The sequence below is a fragment of the Echeneis naucrates genome, chromosome 21 (genome assembly GCF_900963305.1).
Source record: "Echeneis naucrates chromosome 21, fEcheNa1.1, whole genome shotgun sequence".
In the NCBI taxonomy this organism is placed as follows: domain Eukaryota; kingdom Metazoa; phylum Chordata; class Actinopteri; order Carangiformes; family Echeneidae; genus Echeneis; species Echeneis naucrates.
The window spans coordinates 10,299,427-10,318,226 of NC_042531.1; the positions used below are offsets into that span (position 1 = coordinate 10,299,427).

Here is an 18,800-nt window from a genome sequence, read left to right on the forward strand (position 1 = left end):
GTCAAAGCCAAAGGACTGAACTTTGCCATGACACCAAAACAAATACCTTTGGTTCATCTTGAAACCTCACCACACAAGAAAAAAAAGCTGTGACAGCCCAGAGTAAGGATGAAAACATCACTATCCTCCAAGCAGAGTTGCAGAGTTGTCCTCAACACCGAGGACTACCATGCCAAAATCATGTCATTACTCAGCAATACTAAAACTTATGAACTGCTGAGATGTGATCCAATGAGTGGCTGCAAGAGGAAGATAATGGAATGTCTACAGAAAGGCTGAACCATTAACTATACTTTACCTCCATCTGTACTTACAAGACAACATTCCTTGCATATATGAGCTCTCGAAGATCCATAAAGGCCTATTATGAGCAGCATAAACCCGGTCGTTTACAATATTGCCAAGCATGTAGCCAACATTTTGACCCCTGTAGTGGGCAAAACACCTCATCATAGGCAAAATTCCATCAACTCGGAGAACAAGGTTCAAGGCATGAAATTGGGAATGAATGAAACTATAGGTATGGGTTAGGTAACCTACAACAAGACATCTTTATTCAGTTGCATCCCAACCATAGAGGCTTTGGAAACTGCAAGGCAACGTTTTCTAGGTGACAACACCATAGGACCAACCTTAAGCCAGACCAGATTTGTCAACTACTTGACCTTTGCCTGAACATGACATATTTCCAGTTCAGGGGTTAGTTCTACAGTCAAAAACACTGCTGTGCCATGGACTCACCAGTATCACCCATTGAGGCGAATCTATACATGGAAGAGGTAGAACGCAGGGCCCTGACCTCCTTCACAGGAACACCTCTGAGCCACTGGTTCAGATATGTGGATGACACATGGGTCAAAATCAGATCAGATCAGAACACATCAACTCGGTGGAGAAGAACATTCAGTTCACAAGGGATGAATTATGTTCTGGGGTCTCTGAGAAACTCAGGGGATTTTTTAACAAACATCACATTCCAGTTCATTTCAAACCCAACAACACACTCCAACAGAAACTAGTTCATCCCAAAGGTGCTGTACCACACAACCAAAAAAGCAATCTGGTGTATGCCGTCTGATCCAATGAGGACTGCCTATCTCACCACCTATCTCCCACTTCCCATGCTGTCCTTTCAGCTGTTCCCAGGAGACTCAAAAGCTTAGCCTGCAAAAACAAGTCTTCCATGAATGGGTCGAACGACACTCAGTCAAAATGAACATCTCCAGCGTTGGTCTTTCCTCTGGGGCTATATATCTGAGTTTCATCACCAGCCAGTAAGACTAACTTTGCCTAGTCAGAAGGCAGGAACTGAGGAAGCCCCTTGGATCAGAGGCAAAACATCTCCAAGGATATAGAACCAATTACAGTTGCTCTTGACTCAATTCTCTTAGGATTTTTTTTCCCCAACTAATTTATCTCACATTTATATCTCAGTAACTGGCATTGCTGTTTGTCTTTGTTGCAAACTCTTTTCCTTCCCTGTAGCTCCCAGTGCTGTCAATGGGAACAGACATGTCACCAGTATATGCTTGTGCCATCATGTTTTGTCCCATGAGATCCAGCAGTCCATGAGTGATTAAATGTTCATTTCTCTACATATAATTGCATTAACATTCTTTTTTGACTGGCACATCCAGTCATGATATGCAATGAACTTGAGCTTCTCACAGCAACAAGATGAATGTTTGCAAATTAATATCAAGTGTGTGATTTGTAATTAGATGCAGCAGTTTAAATGCCTGAAGCTTGAACACAATTTGTCCTTTCATGTGTTTGTTTGTTCAGAACCGTGAGCTGCAAATCATGAGAAAGTTGGACCACTGCAACATAGTCCGCCTTCGCTATTTCTTCTACTCCAGTGGAGACAAGGTCAGTTGTTCATCTTGATTTAACAAACATGAGGAAATATTAGAATTTTTTCCATTTGCCCTTTGTTGTGCATGAAATTTTCAGCTTTATTTAGTATATTACATTTACTGTTTCACAATGTGAGCTGGTCAGCTGTGCCACCTCCCAACATGTTTGTGGGCCCTCCTGGTCATTTGGTCGGTTTGTGACAGGGAAGTCCCTCATTTTGTCTTTCTGTCTGTCTCGGAGGTCCCCTAGAGTCTACAAGGCTGGGTGTCACTCAGCTCGCTGACAAACAGGCACACATGCAGCTGGGACTATAGCCATGACACGGCAGTCAGGAATGCTTCCCTGTTGCACACCTACTGAGGCCAAGGAAGGCTGTAGGGGATTATAGGGGAGAGGTGACAGTGAGGGACGGGTCTGAGGAGAGGTGGGTAGGGGGAATTTATTTTCCAGACTAGTGGGTGTCAGTTAATTATAGACTCGCTCGAGCCCTCCCATCCATGCCTGAAACTCCACCCCATTTGCATCATGCCATGCCCAGTTCATTCTTGGTACTCTGACACACAGGCGGCACTGTGAATGACCCCACTACCTCCCAATTTGCCTGTAGAGGCACAAGATCCTGTCATTGTGATAATCCACAACTTTCGTGTATATTCCCAGTTAATTCCACCTTTACACCCTTTGAATCCCCCCTTCTGTGTCCCCTTTCATGTATCAATTTCTTCTCCCTCCTTTTCCCCTCACCGTATGACTGCAGGCTATTTATGGAGACTGGCACCATGTTGTTGGTATGGGGATTTACCACCTGTAGAGCTCAGAGAGAGGAAATGTGAAGTGTGGGGGAGTTAGAGAAGTACACAAAAGGTAATGTCACCTGGAGAGAGAGGTTGGTTAATTGGTCAGAAGGTTGCAGACAGGTTGATAGATACATGACAGCTGTGTAATAAACGAAGGACAGGGTGACTAAGAGGTCAGGTCAGGTGTGTATGGGTGCTGTGTGCTGATGTGCTAAGCTCTGAGACAGGCCAGGACTACCGCAACTGTAGCTATCTGCATGTGCACTGGTAGTCTTATATAACTTCTGGCATGTGGTGTGCTTGACACACACAGTGTGCTTTTGCTTTTACCCTTTAACCACTTGTATAATATTGTTCAAACAGAAGGCCACTGGTCCAAACAGCGTAGGCAGGTCAGCAAATAGCATTTTGACTTTTACCTCTTCAAAACATGCCGTTGCATTGTTGCATGTAAGAAAGTCAGCTGCCTTTTACTTTCTCCAAATCACATCTGTGGGCACAAATGCATGCACAACTGCTTTCAGCTGGATTCTCTGATTCATGAGTGTACAAATGTTATATCAAACAACATGTTTAATGTACTAGTCATTCTACGTTCAAGTTTTTTAAGTGTCATGGCGTTTGTTTCATAATCATTAAATGCAGTCCATACAGTGGTTAGACCTGTTGCCTCACAGCAGGAAGGTTTTATGTTGGCACCCGGGCCTGGGGCCTTTCTGTATGGAGTTTGTATGTTCTTCCTGTGCCTGTGCTGGTTTCCTTGGGGTCTCCAGCTTCCTTCCTTCCTTTAGCTCATTTTAGGGCTCTACATTGTCCATAGACTTTAGTGTGACTGGTTTGTCTCTTTATGTCAGCCCTGATAGAATGGCAACCTGTCTACAGTGTACCCCACTTTTGCTGTGTGTCAACTGGTGTTGCTCCAGCTCCCTCACAATGGATAAGCTGTATAGATAATGGATGGATGGACAACCAATGGAGGCATAAAAGGATAAACTGGGAAACATGTTGGACTTAGTCATCTTTCCGTTTTCCCTCCTGTGCAGTCTGGCCCTAACATACCACACTGATTGATTAGATCCAACTTTATTTAGGAATATGCCTTTCTGGTGATTGCTTGGTGGTCATGTTCTAATTATATATGAGAATTATTATCAATTTGCAATAATGCTATTGCTGAAAATAAAACTGAAATGATAAGGGTCAGTCATTTTTGGAGCTTGAATTCCTGTCTCACAATCTGTGTATATTCAATCATCTTCTGCTTTCATGGGCCATATTTTTTAATCAAAATGTTGAAGCAGAATCTGAAGGCAGATTGTAGCCCTGATTTTAGCAGGCTCTCTGACCAGTGTAAAGGCACTTGGTCTTGAACCCTGTGCACATGCACACACATGCTGATGTTAATGGATGGGGTGTGGTCGAACAGCATTGCTTCAGGCTGCCGCTTGATTTTCCAAGAAACAGTGAGAGACAAGTGAGGGTATATTTAAAAGCCTGACATGTAACTAGCTGTGGCCTGTGATCATATTTATAAACTTAGACGTAGATGCATGGTCTGATGTTGAGGTGGTCTTCATTAGTGTGTGTCAAAATAGCTGTACACCCCCCTACTTCTGTCCCTCCTTGATTTCACAGATTCAGTGGTACCAAGTGCTGTCATCATATGGATTTACATGCTCCATATCAAGTAGAAACTTGTGTGATTTTCAACATATCCTCAACAAGGATCACATGACCAGGATGTGCAGAGACGTGCTGATATTGAGACTCTATTACACACTGCACAGACGCCATCAATCCACTTGTTTTACACAACATAGTATGGTGATTGTTGTTAATAGATAGCTGAGCCAGTTGTTCATGTGCAAGTGATTGTCCCACTAAATTAGAGGCTGAATTATTTAGCCAGGAGTGAGCAAGGAGCCAATCAGAGCCCCGGCTGGCTAACCATCTGGGAACAAGCCAAGGAAGTGGCTTTTTAGTGAGGCAGGAAGTGAGTCATCACTGTTGCTAGGCTAAATATAGCTTTGGTGGCGCTAGCAGAAGGCGTAGCAGGCTCTGGAGCCGTCACTAACATCATCAATGGGAGTGCAGCTGGTGAAGGAGAAATGGCTGCACACACTGACACACACACACACACATGACTACAGAAAGAGAGACACAGTGAAGAAGTATTGTGGGGGGGTTGGTGGTAAAGGCGTTAATTGCTTGGATACTGTTTGGAAAATGCTGTTTTTTGTTGCCAGGATCTGCTGTCTTATGTATCTTTGAGACCTCCTGCCTCTTTTTCATATGTGTCTAGTTGTCTGAGGGTGCGCGGGAGAAAATAGTCTCTACAAAGCACTGCATTGAGCTGACAGAAGTCCATCACACAATCTGTCTCTGAGCTCTTCTCAGGTCCAGCTCTCTCATCATGCTCTGCAGACCTGCAGGGAGCTGGCCCTGTTTACCCTAATCCTACCCCCCCAGCTGCATATTGGGCCGATTGTTAACACCACTAACAGGTGGAGGAAAGGAGGCAAAAAGGGTACACACACAAACTCATTGCAGACCAAATTGAAAGCAAAGGGAGAGGAACAGCAGAGAATTACTTAATTAATTTAATTTACAAGCCTGAATCTTTATCCTGGGGCTATATGTCTCACAGGTGTGTGTTTGTTGGTCAGACATTGGTCAACAACACTGGACAATTACACAATTATATACAGTACAAGGTGTTCAATGGCCACTTGTTCAATCCAGCTCTTACAAGATTTAGTGTCTATTAAACTCATTATGTTCCATATATGTTTCCTGAAAGCCAGAATAACTCTAAACTTAACAGTGCGGGGCTGCTATAACTATGTGTAATGGGGCAAAACTTTCCTTTGGGCAACAGTCACCACTTCAGCTGGTTATACCAGATGTACTTGATGTGTGGTATGTAGAAAAGTGCAGTTTAACATGGGATTGCACCCAGACAGAACATGTGCCCATGAGATGTTGGTTTTTTTTGTTGTTGTTGTTGTTTAGTTTTTTTTTTAAAGCTCCAATAAAGTTCTTGCAGGTGGGCTTTTACAATACATGGATCATCTGTGTTGGCAGTGAGAGCAGCAAATGCCATTTCGTCAGTTCCATTGCAACACAAATGGTGTTTTTATGTATATTTTTCTTATTGTCAACAAATCACCAGAAAATTACAAAGCAATCAGTGACTCTATTCGAAGAACATGTATTTCCTGTGTAGCCAAACTCATTGCTTTGTGTTATTAAGTGCTATTTTTGTCCCAGAGCTTGTAAAAAGGCATGAATGACCCACACCATTACACTAACTGACATATTCATTCATTATGACCAACACTGGAGTGATAGTTTATTTTGGGTCAGTCTCGCATACATCTTCCTGCTGCTATAAATACTGAATAGAGAACCATCAGTGATTTCAACATAGAAGGTCACAGACAAAGTAGGGGATGGGGTGGGGGGGGCGGGTACAGAGGGACTGGTGATTGAAAATGGATAAAAACTGAAGTGAGCATAGACTGGGCCTGTTCAAGTGTTTGGCCCTTCACCCAACCCTTAAGCGCTGCTGTTCTTCCTTCAAACAGCCTATCAGCAAACAGCAGGCGAGCTGTGAATGCACAAATGTGTGAGTGTTTGAGAAAATACGTTAAGGTGCCTTGTATCTAAAGATATTCCCAAATATTTTTATTGTGTAACAATGCGAGCTATGACTGTAATTTGCGGTCGTGACTCGCATTGCTTCAACAATGGTTTGTTCAAAGAAACACCCAATGACTCAGTACCCTCATAATCAAAGGAAAGAGGAAGTTCTACGATATTTGGGTGGAGAAGCCTCACATACAGCATCCTTTCAGGGTCAGTGTGCTCCAGAGTAGAGTGTGCTTGACCCCGCCCCACCACGCCGGCCTCATCCAACCAGGAAGTGAGGAAATGATATCATTGTCTACTGCCGCTGTTGGAACACAGGCCATTATGACGCACGCTTGCATGTTTCCTGACCTTGTGGGGAAGAGTCTTGTACAATGGATCCCCAGTCGGATGGTGGAAAAGAACGCAACAGGGGTAAATCCCACAGTGACAGACTGAAATGATCTGCTTGAAAAGCGCCTCTTTCATCAGAGGAAAATACTTGACAGCTAAAAAGAGAATTTGTAGACCAGAGGCAGAGAGGAGGGGGGAGGAGGAGAAAACATTTTCCAAAATAATAAAGTGACTTAACAGTTAGCTGACATGTGCATACTTATTAATATGATTCCGATTTGACTTATTTTTATTGTTGAGTGTTAAAGGTGTTTTGATTGATTTGACTTTGCTAAAATTCTAATATTGTACACTATTTTTCTGATTTGTGTTTGTTCATGTGTTACGTCTGTTTTTGTGTTTCTGCTTCTTTTCAACAGAAAGATGAAGTGTATCTAAATCTGGTCCTGGACTACGTTCCTGAGACCGTCTACAGAGTGGCCAGACACTACAGCCGAGCCAAACAGACCCTGCCCATGGTTTATGTCAAGGTATATGTGTAATGCTGACTCTATATTGAGACGCAGTGGACATGATTTTATTAACAAGACCAGGGGGAGATGACGTTTAACCAAACTCCCACACAGTTTGTATTCAGTCTTATTATGAGCGTCAGTACTGTCTGATTAAAGTGCCCACACAACTTTTAGCTGACAATAAAAGAAAAGTTCCATTGTTTGTGTACATAAGATAAAATTATTACGACTTAGTAAGATTATTTAGAAACTTAGAAAGTTAGTGATTTTTGTCAAAACACATATACAAGTATATTCAGTGTGTATTAAAGAAAAGTGTGTTGGTATAAAATATGTGGCAGACCTTCACTAGTTCACAATATTCAGTTTCAGTATGGTAGTAATCCATTGTTTGAGAGGCCCAATAATAGATTTCTCTGGAGTCTTACAAAATGTGAAGGTGTAGGATATATTTAAAACATCTAGTTGTCATATTGGGTGCAGTTATTAATGCATTCTTTGTGCAATCACACACTGGACAGCTCTTGTGAGGTTACCTCTTAGGAGACATAAACTATGTCAGACAGTGTAGTCGACAGAATACAGATAGATATAGACATAGAAATATATATCCTGGAGCCTAATATTTCACTAAATGTGATTCTCCCCCCCCCCCCACATAATTCGATTTTAATGCAGTGTACTTTATTTCACAAGGTAAATCCACTCACAAACACTGTGGCTGATTATATAAGGCTGTATTGGCTTCTTCTGGCACCTGTTTTCTTTTTACTTAACTCAGTTTATTTAATTTTGTAAAATGAAACAAAAGAAGAAAGATTAATGGAAAAATGCAAAAAGGCAAAGTGACGTAATGGCTGCTGTGTGTGTATGTGCTGCACGCAAATCTGTTGTGATTTTTATTGAGTTTCTCCAGCTGTTACTGATGTGAAACAAATGTGCGATTCAGTTGTGAAGACAAAAGAATTTATTTCATGTTACGCTTTTTTTCTGAAGCACTTCCTAAGTCATAATGTAAAAAAAAAAAAAAACAAAAAAAACAACAACAAAAACACAGTTTGTTATTCCCACATAGCTAATGCTAATGTGCTCATGATTTCCGTTACAACTACAGACCTATATAGATTGGTAGCACAGAGGACGTTGGATAAGAAGAACTAGCACACATTTGTTCACCAGATAAACACAAAGAAGTCATTTTTGTCATTTTGCAAGAATTTACTGACCTCAGTGCATTCATGTATAAAACAAGGATAATTTTGTCTAGACCTTCTGACTGACTCTGAGGGAAGAATCAGACTGTGTAGTCGCAGAAACAAGTTTTATTTAGTTCTAACAAGAAGCAGCAAGCGCCTCGATCTGCAGAACATAAACATTATGTGCTGTAATTAATTCTTGAGTGATTGTTTCCAGACTTAAACCCTGTAATGAAAACTGTGATCATAATCTATGTGCATGTTGTGTACCTTTGCTCAGTTGTACATGTACCAGCTGTTCAGGAGCCTGGCCTACATACACTCATTTGGGATCTGCCATCGGGACATCAAACCACAGAACCTGCTGCTGGATCCGGAGACAGCTGTGCTCAAACTCTGTGACTTTGGCAGGTGAGACGCAGTACACGTGTTGTCAAGTTTAATGAACTGTGGCCTGGTTTCTCCTCGCATTCAAAGCAACAGTGTGACAGTCAGGAAAATACACTTATTTGGCTTCCCTTCATTGAGTAAGAAAATGAACCCCACTCACGTATGAGTAGTAAATCTGAAACAACAATAAAACGCTCGGCCAAGAGATAGTTTGACACAAAGTCCCTGCAATGCTGCACTTTTGTAATTATTGAACTTCGGAGGTGCTGGTGGGCAGATTTCTTAGCCTTTGGTCAGAAAGTCTTTACACTAAGCTGAACAAACTGCCTCAAATTTAGCACATAGACATGAGAATAGTAAAGGTAATGTATTTCCCAAAAACTCTTGCTTTACTGAGTCTCATGGCTAAGATGAAGTATATGTAGACTTTTTAAATATTATTTCTGTGCTGAGCTCCTGAGATAATTATTTTCAATTGACTATTACTGGTATTCATTGTATTTCGGATTCAACACTTTCACAGTATTTAACTGTGAACCCTAACTACAAAGCTTTTTGTGCTCTTTCCTATTTCCTTTTTTTACCAGAGTATGGTGATAGTCATGATCATGACAAGGATAATAATGATGATGTGCTTTGATTCTCTGTGCAGTGCTAAGCAGCTGGTCCGCGGAGAGCCAAATGTATCCTACATCTGCTCCCGCTACTATCGAGCCCCTGAGCTCATATTTGGTGCCACTGACTACACCTCCAGCATAGGTAGGCTCACTGCAGCTGCCACAGTCAACACTTGCCAAGCTGAAGTTCCTAATGTAAATGTTTTTATAGCATGTTACTCCAGCATGTGACACACTAAATACAATCCTGTCACATGATGCTCACCTCTGTCTGCATTAGCAAGATGAGACCAGGGGATCCTGATCCTGTCTTTGCCTCTTTTGCTTGTATCTTCCTCTTTTTCCTGTGGTGACATTGGCTTTTCTTTCAGATGTGTGGTCAGCTGGCTGTGTACTGGCAGAACTGTTGCTAGGGCAACCAATCTTCCCGGGTGACAGTGGAGTGGATCAGTTGGTTGAAATTATCAAGGTGACGACTGGGGTCGTGCACAACATGAGGGGTTCTTCTTTTTTTTATTTCTTTCTAAGTGTAGAGAAATTTGAAGGTGGAGACATAATGTTCTGTCACCATCTGTGGTATCTGTGCAGGTCCTCGGCACCCCAACCCGGGAGCAGATCCGTGAGATGAACCCCAACTACACCGAGTTCAAATTCCCCCAGATCAAGGCACATCCTTGGACTAAGGTGAGTCAACAGGTACAGGAGCCCTTTTATTTCTCTAAGATCCACAGTCGCCGCACATTTCCATGCTTGATAAATCAACATTGCACGCTTCTCACTCCACAGCCATCCCAACACATCACCTCCATCCAACAGAGCTGCATTTGGGCTCAACGGCCCCACACTTGCCTAGAGTCTGTATCCAACTTTATTGGAAAAGACTAATGTAAAGAGAGTTTTTATCTTAACTCCTATATGGAAAGATTTACATTTTCATCTTCTCAATGATTTGCAGTCCTTTGCCAAAAATGCTATAGCCCCAATACTTTTTGGAAACCTTTTAGGTGCAGTTGTATCAACTGAAAAAAATCATCTGTCAAGCTGAATGTTGCTTTTAGAAATGTTTATTTATTCAATTTTCACTCATAAACAGCAGCTTGATGGAAGAGAGTCTGGTTCCGTCAATCTGATCATGACAGGTGAACCCATGTTGATCAGCTGCTACATTAGGTCTCCACTTCATGCTCTGGTGCATGTTTGAATTCATGTGGTGCATAAAACTGATGGTGAAAGGTATGTTCTCAATTACTGACCTCCCCTCAGAAGCCCCACCCAGAGCTCTTCTATTGGATAAGATTCCTTCAACCACCTGCTGTTGTCGCTCTTTGCAGCAGTGTTCATTTTACTGCTGTTCACTCCTGCAACAGCCAAATACCTTCATAGATTCCTTCACACTCCTTCATAAAAGGTTTAGTTCAAACATGTTCAGCCTGTGTTTGTGCGTGCATGTATGCGTGTGCCTGTTTGAACAACAATGAAATATCACAATGCTGTCAATTAGCCTCCATTAACGCCATCTCACTTTGTGTCTCACGGGTGTTCAGGTGTTCAGGCCGCGTACGCCTCCAGAGGCCATCGCCTTGTGCTCTCGCCTGCTAGAGTACACGCCCACAGCCCGCCTCACCCCTCTAGAGGCCTGTGCACACTCCTTCTTCGACGAGCTGCGTGACCCCAACGTCAAACTGCCCAACGGCAGGGAGAAGCCCTCCCTCTTTAATTTCACTACCCAGGGTACGCACACACCACCATGAACATGTACGCACAGGAAGGAATACCATTTAAAGGACTCACAGTTCTAGGCAAAGCCGGGCTCAAGGAAACCCTCAACCAACATGTACATTTAGTGATGTTCTTCATGTGGTCAATGTGTTACTTTCATTATAAAATGTACACTAACATTCAGTATGCGTCAGCCTTCTCCTGTGAAGCGGTGCATTCACCTCTATCCTACTTGTTACAGGCCACTATGTGTCTGGTACCCATAAGTTACAGGTAGCCATTTAAAAGAATTACAGCAATATATCTCATTCTGTCTCTTTCAGAGTTATCCAGTAACCCCTCTTTGGCCTCCATACTGATTCCCGCCCATGCGCGTAGCCAGGCTGCTGCCTCTACCCCAACCAACGCCTCTGCCACCACAGGTTAGGCCAGCACCTTCTCCTTCTCCAGCCTCCGCATGGCTCTGGCTATTAGGAGTTTCAAAACCCTGCGTTAAGCGGATTGCGAACTATGCTGAATGCCGATGTACCCTAATATCAAATGCTCCTATGCAGCTCAGCAGGGCTTTATGTTCCCAGTCGGCTGTGAGGCTGCTGTAGATTAAGTAATAACAGATATACTTCATGCTCTCATGGTGTCTCCTAACATCATCTCTTCTTCCCGTCCACAGATGGTAGCAGCACAGAGCGAGGTCCTAGCACCACCACCGCCTCTGCCTCGGCCTCAAACTCCACCTCCTGAGCCCATATACTCCCCGCCCTGCCCCGGTCTCAGCCCCAGCCCATGGCCTCTCCATTGCCCCGGCCAGGGGGTGAGCTCTGCTCAGCTCTGCTCTGCCCTGCTCCCCTCCCTGATGGCAGCGGAGTGATGCTGACGCAGTCCGGGTTCAACAGCTAGACAACAGCTCTACGTGACCATGGCCACAAACCAAGCATCCCTTATCTGCCTCTTTTGTCCCTGCCCGGCCCCTCCTCCAGCTGTTTGAACTCTACTCCATCCTCCATCAAAGACGTCTCTCCGTGCTCTTTCAGCGGGGAAGCAATGTGCAGGGCCAACAGTGTTGTCGACTGTACTATTGATAAAAGTACACTGTACATGTATACACAATGCTAGCCTGCTAATGTTTGTAAGAGGACAATCTGTAGAAAAAGTCCTAAGCTGTTCCCCTCAGCCCTGTCCCTGACTCCTGTTGTCCCCCCCTGCATCGTTCCATTTTTATGCATCCTCATCTAATGACCTCTGACCCCTGTTGCCCCCCCCCCCTCGGTTTCTCCTGTAGTGCATGGCCTGAGTATGGTTAGGATCACCTGGTGGTTGCAGCGCTCTCACTTTTCACCTCCACTTCAGCAGACAAGGCATGAGGCTCACGCACACGTATACACACAGACACACACAAGGAACACACGTGCACAGACAGACACGCATACACACACACACACACACACGGATGCATGACAGTCCTGATGTATGTGGAAAAGCTGCAGTCCACTTGCCAGGATAATGTTTGGACAGTTTTTTTTGTTTGTTTGTTTGTTTGTTTCTTTCTTTTTTTTTTTTTGCCTGGAGTTGTTTTTAAATGGTTAGCAAGCTGTTTTATGACCTTGTTTTTAATTTTTGTTTTGTACTCCAGGTCGGATATTTTTGGATTGCCATGTGCGATGGATGTGACATGTATTCGGTCCTGTGTGCTTGTATAATATATACATACAATACAAAACAAACATGCATACATACACAGTTTATATATTACTTTTCCTTATGTATAAAAAGTATATATAGATATATGTATATTAACTACAATGGTTCAGAAATCATTTATGGTGAGCTCATATCTGGCAGAGCAGTGGCAATATTTGCTGCTGTTTAAAGACAATAGATTTAGATATGGTGTTTTTGTTTTTTTTGTTTTTTCTCTTTTTGTTTGTTGCTGGAGTGTGATTAGATTCCAGCAGTCACTCCCCTGTTCTTCTGTGTTGTCTGTATTAAGGCTGTAGATGGATTTAGGGCACAGCTCTACTCCACGTCTTCGTACCGACTCTGTCTGTAACAGTGTTTCTGTGACAGTGCAGCGTCTAGACAAACATTTTCCACTCTCTCTCTGTCTCTGTGAAGAATTCAAGATGTTTCTGAACACCTTTCTTTCCTCTTCTCTTTGAAGTCTCTGCGGTGGTCCCCGGCTCACCTCTGACTTCCGCGTGTTGTGACCACTGACTGAAGTGTTAGCCTAGCGTTCTTTCTCCTCCACCTGCCGCACATAGAGCCACTTGGTACAGTCTGTCGAAGCGTCTTATTTACAGAGAATACTCACTACATTTTAAAGAAATGAAAAGAAAAGAAAAAAAGCTGAATTTGTATATACAGTATAAATGCTCCTCACCAAAATTCTGACTTGTATGACTTGTATGTTGTTTTTTATGTTGTTATGTTGATTATTTTTTCCATGTTGTGTTCAAGGTATGTATATATGCAGACCCATGTACTGTTTATGAGCAAAAACAAAGATGACAAAGGGTAGGAAAGAAATAATAATAATAAAAAAAAAAAAAAAGCTACAAAAAAAAAAAACAGAATCAGGGCAAAACTGATGTTGTTTATGGATATTGTAGACGAGGATGATCAGCTTTATCCAGCCATATGTTCAATCTTACCTGTACAGTACAGTAGATGACAGCTGTATTATTGTAACAAGAACTAGTCATGTATAGTGTAACTATAGTTTGGAGTGCCTTTGCTTTCATACACCTTCGCCCTCCTCCCTCCCCCAACCCGCCCGTCCCTCACCCACCCCACGCCTCGCCCATCAACCCCCACCCTGCCTGATATCATGACTCTCCTTTTGGTGCTGTTGAATGTCCTGCTATCCTGCAACACACTCACACATGCACAAACACACAAACATGAACACACACGCTCTTCCGCTCCCCCTTCCCTCTTACCCTTTTTCATTGCACAGTTTATGTAATATACAGACATTGTGAGGATATGTTCCTTTACTGATTGATGATAAGAGTAGACATGTTTATTTTAATAGATGTTTTATCTTGGACACACAATTGCACACACAAACATGTAAACCACAGTCAGGGCATGATGGGGGTGGATGGGTGAGTTTAAAAAGAAAGGCCTCATATACTGTATATATAAAATACAGTACAGTTTATGTATTACTCAGTGTTGGTTCTGTTAGCAAAACCAAACTATGATGTAGTTGCGATGAGCCATCCTCAGAGGCAATAATGTCTTCTGGCTCTCTTCTCTCTCTGGATATTTTGTTGTTTCTCTGTCCTCTTGCTTGTTTCTTCTCCCTGTCTACATTTTTTGTGGGGGGGGATTCAGTAGCACCTAAAGGGGTTGAGTCATGTAGCCTTTCTCCTGTCTTCTGCTTGCTGTAATTTTGCATTCATGAACGTGTTGCTACCCTTCACCAGAAAGTCTGACCACTTCTCCCTGCCCCTGACTCCAGTTCAATAAAAACAAACAAAGGTTATCAAAAAAGAAGATGAGTGTGAATACATACCAGTATATTCGACTGGTATATATGCTAGAAAAATATGCTAACTTGGTTCAGCTGGGGTAAAAGAAAAAAAAACCATAGAAAATACTACAAACATCCAGTATAACAGTACTACTACTTGAATGCCTCCATTTGTGACTGAAATTTTTATTTCATTTGTTTTTTTTTTTTTTTTTTTTTTTTTTTCTTTTGTTCTGTGAAAGTATGCTAAATGTGCGCCTCTGTAAATACTCCCTCTGCGTGCTCTGAGGAATAGTTCCCTGGTACTGTAATTTGCATTAAATAAAGAGTAGGATAGCCTGGAAATGATAAAACCGATTTGTCTGTTACATCATTTTTAGTGAGTGTGTGTCTCTGTAAAAATTGTCTTTTTAAATTAATTTCGTAAAGCAAATCTTCTGTCGAAGCCACTCTGAGCACAGTAGATGTAACAATCAAATGCTAAACCTACTACATAAGATCTGGCATTGTTTGCTCTTGTAGCAGTTTAAAGGAATTACGTTTTTTAAAGGCTACTGAGTATTAAGTGCTTTTATTTGAAGTTACATTTCATTTGGCTAAAAGTTACGCCTGTTCTGCAGGGTTTAATTTAGTTCCAGGTTATCCTTTGTGGAAGTACAACCACAGGGGGGCACTGTTTTCCTGTGCTTCATGACCCCGAGAGCACCACCACACACTGCTCTCTAAGTGGCACTTAGTTTTTTTGTTTTTTTTTTTAAATAAGCATTGAAAATTGAAAACTAAAGACACGAAGTAACAACGCAGCTCTTTCCGATTTTCTGAAAAACACAGAGGTGGCCCAGAGTGCTTGAGGTGACCATAAATATGTCTGTATTAGAAATCATTGCAGCGGTTTTTACTGACCACCTCCAGTATGAGAGGGGAGATGTCATTAGGCTGGATGTCCTGGATCTCCAGAGCCTGCTTCCTGAACTCCTCAGTCATCGTTCTCATCTCTGTAAGACAGGCCATCACTTTGGGGAACAGCAGGCCGCAGTAACAGAGGAAACAATGGCTGAGCTGCATTTTTAAGGTTTCAGCCTGAAAGAACAGAAGAGAATCACTCACAGTTTTTCTGGGCCTGTTCTCCAACGACCAATCCAGGTTTTTAGCGTCAGTGCCAAATTTTCATGAAGCTTGTCAATCAAACTGTGTTGCTGAGCACCTGGACAATCTAACACAAGATTTGCTGAACAAATCTCTACTTATCCAAAGAACGTGAACCTGAAGACATTTGAAAATACATTTTTATGCCTGGCTGGATATGAATGCAAACTGTGTCTGAGGTTTAAATATTTACAGAGGTTATTAAATATTTATTAAAAAGGACCGGAATGGACTCATAGTGTTACCTGGAGAAAACAGGGACATGCTGTGTAGTGTGTGGTGGGATTTAAACAGAGGCTCCAGTAAGCGACTCAAGTCCCGCTACAAAACACAGGAGAGCAAAGCTTTTACTGTGAAACAGGAAATGTGAAAATGCTTCAATGACTCACAGTACTGAAAAAATAATTAATTAATTAATTGTAATATAAATATATGTTGTGCTAAATCTCTATTATAGGTTTTTAAAACTCTCTTCCTTACAGCCCTTTTTCACAACTATGTATGTTGTCTATTCATATTAATAGCCTGCAGCCTTGTTAATTTTAATAGTGAATTTCAAGATATTTAAGGAAGGTGTGTACACAATAAGAGAATAAATGTGGTTGACAGAAGTCATGTATCAAAGCATTAAACTAAGTGTAGCTGTAACACTGGGCTTCAAAACACATTATGGTCACATCACTGTGATCATAAATATTTCATTTAAAATAAAGATGAAAAAAAAAACTTATATCATGTCAGTTAAACTGCCAAAGATGCTTCCTATACCATCAGTAATTTAAAATTAGAATAAAAAATGAACATCATTCCTACTGTTACATGAAGTTCCACACAGTTTACACACTGACCTAGACTGGACTATTAAACTGTTAAGTTAATCCAAAGTATCCTGTCGACTTTTTGGAGGATCAGCAGTAATGCAGAAAGTAGCAGGCAATTCATCTTCATTTGTTTCCTGTTCATCTCAAAGGAGCTGACAACATTCTGGTGAACGTTCCAGGTGTGAAACCAAAGTGCCCCCTTCAAAAGTATTTTTTTTTTTTTTAACAAGTTCATTGCATTGTTAGTTTTTTGTTTTTTTTTGTCAGATGAGTCTGTTAGTCAGAAGTGCTACATGTGTCTGAGGCTCCTTCTGTTTGTGTGACTCACACACTGTCATCTACAGCCTGGATTCCACACAGGATGTACATGAGCATGGTGGTTTTATGTGTTGCTGCTTCTTTAGTCAACATCTGATCACATGGAAATAACAACAGTGGGAAAGTGACCAAATATTATTTTGTATCTACCTCAGGCAACAATTACTGAATGTGTTTTTTAATAATTAAACTTGATTATAATAACTGTTGCACGGTGCAATTTGCCCAAACTTCAGGAAATGCCACAATTATTATTTGTCTAAATGCAGTTGTCAGAGATTAGTATTATCAAAATCTCAATTTCTAAAGACTTCAATGTAGTTTCTGGAAGTGTATTTTTTAACTGTGTGTTTGCTCACTTGTGCATTTTCACACAGTGCAGGAGAAATGAGCAAAAACCTATTTCTCTGAATATAAAGACGTGTTTGTGTGTCTCACCTCGTACAGCGTCATCTATAATGCTCATTAAACATCATCTTGATGCAGATCTGCATAATTTCAAAGGTGGCTCCTGTTAATGGAGCAATTTGGTCCCCCAAGGTGAGAGACCTGTAATCAAACAAGAAACAGATAAGACATTAGTCGTCATTACCTTTTGAGCCATATCTGAATATTCATCGAGAAGCACGTTTACCTGAAGTCCTCTAGACTTTTGGAGAAACTAATGATGTCATGGATCATGTAAGTGGTCAGGTCTGTCACATGTGGAAGAGCAGTAAAAACTATGCTTTTTAAACTGCTCCTTTGTTCTTTTGCTTTTCAAGGGCGCCAGATAAACTGATGGAGGAGGAGGAGGAACAGAGAAGGTTGGCACATGAGGACGTTCTGGGGCCTGTGGGAGAATTAGCGCAGATGCTTGTGGGGCAGTCAGTCAGGGGGTCTGGTTGTACTCAACCACAAGGAGGATGACTCTGTCCATTGGCTATCAAAAAATCAAAACTAAATAGTCAGTAATGCAAGTTCAGACAATGTGATGCGCTGATGAACACTGCTTGTAGGCAGTCACGCATCCTAAAGCCACTAAAACTGGAAAATCAGTCAAAGTGCGCTGGTGTCCACAGAGCAGCTCTTGAATTTCTTTCTGCTGGGATGAAAGCTGCACTGAGGCATCAAGGGTCTTCTTCGTCTCGATTCAGATCCTCCTCTTCAGAACTTCCTGCTCAGACAGGGACAGAAAAACAGAGATTTCTGTTTTTACGTATAACAACTGATAAATTTATTATTTTTTTGTACTATGTCTAGATTAGTAGGCCTAAACAATCAAATGATGAGCTCATCACAATGCCACACAGTTAAGTAGGATATAAAATTACTAATTTATATTTGTCTTAAAACAACAAGAGATGGTTAGTTGTGCCTGGATGCTAGTCTTTGTGCATGCCTATGGCCTGGCATTTACGGCGGCGACAGACTTGACATGACCGCGTTGTTGTTGTTGTTTTTCATTTTTTGTTTTTTGTTATATTGCATTTGTTCAGGAACAGATGAGGTGTTGGTGATGACCAAAACTGAGCTAAAAGTGTTGGATATATAATTAGGCACATAAGTGATCCTATCTGAGGGCCCATGTATAAAGATAGACAGAAACATCACGCTCACATGCTCTCATGCCTGCAGGCAAGTTTACAGTCACCAATGAGCTTAAGCATGAATGTCCTTAGACTGTGGGAGTGACAACTTTGGCCTGGTCACCACACACACCACAGGCTGTGGGCTGTCCGTCCAGTGTCTCCTCTTCCTCTTCTTCATTTTGTCTGCTCAGTTCCTCACAGGTCATTTCTGCTGCAGCGGCCCTCTCGCTCATTCCCACCTAAAGAATGCAATAGAAATTTAATTAATTTAATTTTAAATAAACTTTCATTCTTATCCACTCCCTGGGGCTACATGGTCACAGTGAGGAAGCCTTTCAAATTCCATCAGTAAGTCCTAAATAACAGCTGCTGGAAACTGCTGTACTGAACATGG

At 41.8% G+C, this 18,800-nt stretch overlaps 2 protein-coding genes across 4 annotated transcripts in view; one reads left to right on the top strand and one right to left on the bottom strand.

The window, feature by feature from the left end:
- The window catches only part of gsk3ba (glycogen synthase kinase 3 beta, genome duplicate a), a 28,173-nt gene extending 14,533 nt beyond the window's left edge, over positions 1–13,640 (top strand). The window contains exons 3-11 of one of the 3 annotated variants that reach the window (XM_029529907.1): positions 1,786–1,869; positions 7,058–7,168; positions 8,630–8,760; positions 9,392–9,498; positions 9,728–9,825; positions 9,945–10,052; positions 10,901–11,087; positions 11,399–11,497; positions 11,746–13,640. In XM_029529907.1, the coding sequence (XP_029385767.1) occupies positions 1,786–1,869; positions 7,058–7,168; positions 8,630–8,760; positions 9,392–9,498; positions 9,728–9,825; positions 9,945–10,052; positions 10,901–11,087; positions 11,399–11,497; positions 11,746–11,816 (996 nt within the window). In that variant the 3' untranslated portion in view covers positions 11,817–13,640. The remainder of the gene's footprint in view (positions 1–1,785; positions 1,870–7,057; positions 7,169–8,629; positions 8,761–9,391; positions 9,499–9,727; positions 9,826–9,944; positions 10,053–10,900; positions 11,088–11,398; positions 11,498–11,745) is intronic. The other 2 variants (XM_029529908.1, XM_029529909.1) reach the window with 2 other exon arrangements.
- Positions 13,641–15,423: 1,783 nt separating this feature from the next.
- Positions 15,424–18,639, bottom strand: nr1i2 (nuclear receptor subfamily 1, group I, member 2). Its single transcript, XM_029530797.1, is given in 11 exon segments — positions 15,424–15,581; positions 15,659–15,763; positions 15,942–16,017; positions 16,086–16,089; positions 17,298–17,384; positions 17,470–17,581; positions 17,584–17,667; positions 17,803–17,871; positions 17,874–18,010; positions 18,204–18,265; positions 18,514–18,639. Coding segments are annotated over 11 exon segments (1,020 nt in total).
- Positions 18,640–18,800: the final 161 nt, after the last annotated feature.